The sequence below is a fragment of the Penaeus chinensis genome, chromosome 10 (assembly GCF_019202785.1).
Source record: "Penaeus chinensis breed Huanghai No. 1 chromosome 10, ASM1920278v2, whole genome shotgun sequence".
NCBI classification, from domain to species: Eukaryota; Metazoa; Arthropoda; class Malacostraca; order Decapoda; family Penaeidae; genus Penaeus; species Penaeus chinensis.
Window position 1 is genome coordinate 26,733,401 of NC_061828.1, and position 2,500 is coordinate 26,735,900.

The window sequence follows — 2,500 nt, forward strand, 5'->3', positions numbered from 1 at the left end:
GAGCAGCTAGACCTGAGGCTGCAGGAGCAGGAAGCCTTCGAGACTGGCATTTGTCCCGTCAGACGAGACCTCTACACGCAGTGCTTTGGTGAGCGATGCAGAGGTCATGTAGCAAGCATCAATAAAACTTCCCCTTGTGTGCTTTGAAAAATCCGATTGTTTTTGTCTTCATGTGTGTATATATGTATGTATGTATGTATGTATGTATGTCTACCTATCTATCTATCTATCTATATGTGTGTGTATGTGTGCGTGTGTGTGTGTGTGTGTGTGTGTGTGTGTGTGTGTGTGTGTGTGTGTGTGTGTGTGTGTGTGTGTGTGTGTGTGTGCTCATATCCGTAAGTGTATGTGTGTTCTTTAATCTATGTACTGTGCATGTGTGTGAACTGGTGGGTATTGATAAAAATCCTATTCACGATTTCCACAGACCAATGGTTTCTATAGAATCTTGCGTATCTCTGCAGACGAACTCATCCGGCAAGTGACCATTAACTGTGCCGAACGAGGACTCTTGCTGTACAGAGTCAGGGACGAAATCAGAGAAACCCTGGATGCTTACCAGAGACTCTACACATCAGCCTGTGCTTACGGCGTCAGGAAGGCCCTCATGGTGGGTATGGGAAAACAAGCATGGGGCTCAAGAATTGGGGTCTTGTGAAACGTACTGTAACAAAGAAATACGAAGGCAGTTCAGTCAAAATACTTTCGTAAAGAGACTAGGCTGAAAGTAGATCATATTCGAAGCCACCTTTGAATAATCCCAGGAAATATTCTAGGCCGAGGAGCACAAGGTGAAGGTGGGCGCCCGCTGCGACGAGCTGCGCAAGCAGGTGAGCGAGCTGGAGACGCGAGCCGAGTCCCTGCGGCAGGAGATCGAACAGCTGCAGACGGAGGCTCAGGACGCCAGGAAGGCCGACGCCGACAAGCACGAGGAGACGAAGACGGTCCATCAGGCAAGGATTGAGATACTCAAGGTCAGTTCAGAAGTGCTGCATTGTTTGCCATTAAGCAACAATGGATTGCAGACTCATTGGTGGTTATGTCTACATTTCGCCACGAGAAAAGTTGATTAACTTATGTATTTTTCATCAACCGATTTATTATCTATCGCCTTTTCCTTTGCAGAAAAAACTGGAAGGCATCATCAAGCAGGCGACGCAGCCCAAGAAATAATCCTCTTCCAGTTCCTTATCGCGATGTTTTTTTTAATGCGATATAACCCTTGAGACAGTATTAGAGCTTTGTTAAACCTCAGGCCGTTTTATATTCTATTGAAGAAAAAAATATATAAAAAGGTGATGTTACCTGGAAACTGTGTTTTACAAGCCAGCATTCAACCCATGCCTATAAACCTATTTCTTTATTCAGACTTTCTGTTATCCTTACAAATCATAGTCTACGGTTTGGTGTTATCATGCATCCGTATATACTGCATCCATGTGTGTATGTGTTATGTGTGTGTGTGTGTGTGCGCGCGCGCTTGTATGAATATATATATATATATATATATATATATATATATATTCACACACACACACACACACACACACACACACACATATATATGTATGTATGTATGCATATATATGTATAAATATACATATATACCAATAATGGTGACAATAATAATGGTTATAGTAATAATATCATGAATAATGATAACAACAGTGATAGTAATTATAACGGCAACAGCACCAGCAACAGCAAGAACAAAATATATCAGTAGAAGAGAATAATAACATCTGAGACATTATGTAATCCAGTGATAATATTCTCGCTCCAATCAACGCCCCAGAAAAGTACCCAAGAGATCACAGGATTTAGTAACTTCCCATTACATAATTGTCATACGATAACTCTTTTAGTTGGTTATTAAAAGTCTCTTCTAATGTCGATGCTGGCCAAAGTTCGCTGAAATGCAGAAATAGTCGAGACCAGCACTATATTCCGCACTGTTTGATCAATTATATGAAAAAAATAACATAACTTATCAATTACCATATTGCGCATCCTGATCGACATATTTTTTCTTTTTTTTTATCCTTCATCAAATCATAAAAAAAATACCCACAAGATAAGTATCTAACAAAATAGAAAAAACAACAACCAAGACATCTAAATTACAGCAGACGCAAATCCAAAAATATGACCAAAGAAAATGAAACCTCGAGCCGACAGCGAAAAAGAACCATCGCCTCGCCCCAAACACGGCGGGAGAGCCAAGTGTAAACAGCGCGATGGACGTCCTGAAGCTCTTTGATTGGGAGCAAAGTCGGGAGGCTATCAAGCAACTCGAAAAGCTGTTGGAATGTAACATCTGGTAAAATATATTGACTTTTTTCAATGGATCTGTAATCTTTTGAAAGCTGTTAATGCAAATTCTAAAAGAAATCGAGGGTTTGAATTGAATCCTGCTTCAAGCCCGTTTTGTAGGTTACTGGAATAAAGTAAAATAAAAACGTATATTTACAGAGCTGTGACCATGGACAAATACATGGCA

The 2,500-nt window shown here is 40.5% G+C and overlaps 2 protein-coding genes across 2 annotated transcripts in view; both read left to right on the forward strand.

Moving 5' to 3' along the window:
- LOC125029995 (33 kDa inner dynein arm light chain, axonemal-like) overlaps positions 1-1,363 on the forward strand; it is a 4,085-nt gene extending 2,722 nt beyond the window's left edge. Inside the window, exons 4-7 of the mRNA XM_047620203.1 lie at positions 1-88; positions 465-610; positions 777-974; positions 1,126-1,363. The exon at positions 1-88 is cut by the window's left edge and continues 65 nt beyond it. Of these exons, the coding sequence (XP_047476159.1) occupies positions 1-88; positions 465-610; positions 777-974; positions 1,126-1,173 (480 nt within the window). The 3' untranslated portion in view covers positions 1,174-1,363. The remainder of the gene's footprint in view (positions 89-464; positions 611-776; positions 975-1,125) is intronic.
- Positions 1,364-2,198: 835 nt separating this feature from the next.
- Positions 2,199-2,500, forward strand: part of LOC125029681 (BRCA1-associated RING domain protein 1-like) — a 13,622-nt gene continuing 13,320 nt past the window's right edge. Inside the window, exon 1 of the mRNA XM_047619736.1 lies at positions 2,199-2,320. Within this exon, the coding sequence (XP_047475692.1) occupies positions 2,238-2,320 (83 nt within the window). The 5' untranslated portion in view covers positions 2,199-2,237. The remainder of the gene's footprint in view (positions 2,321-2,500) is intronic.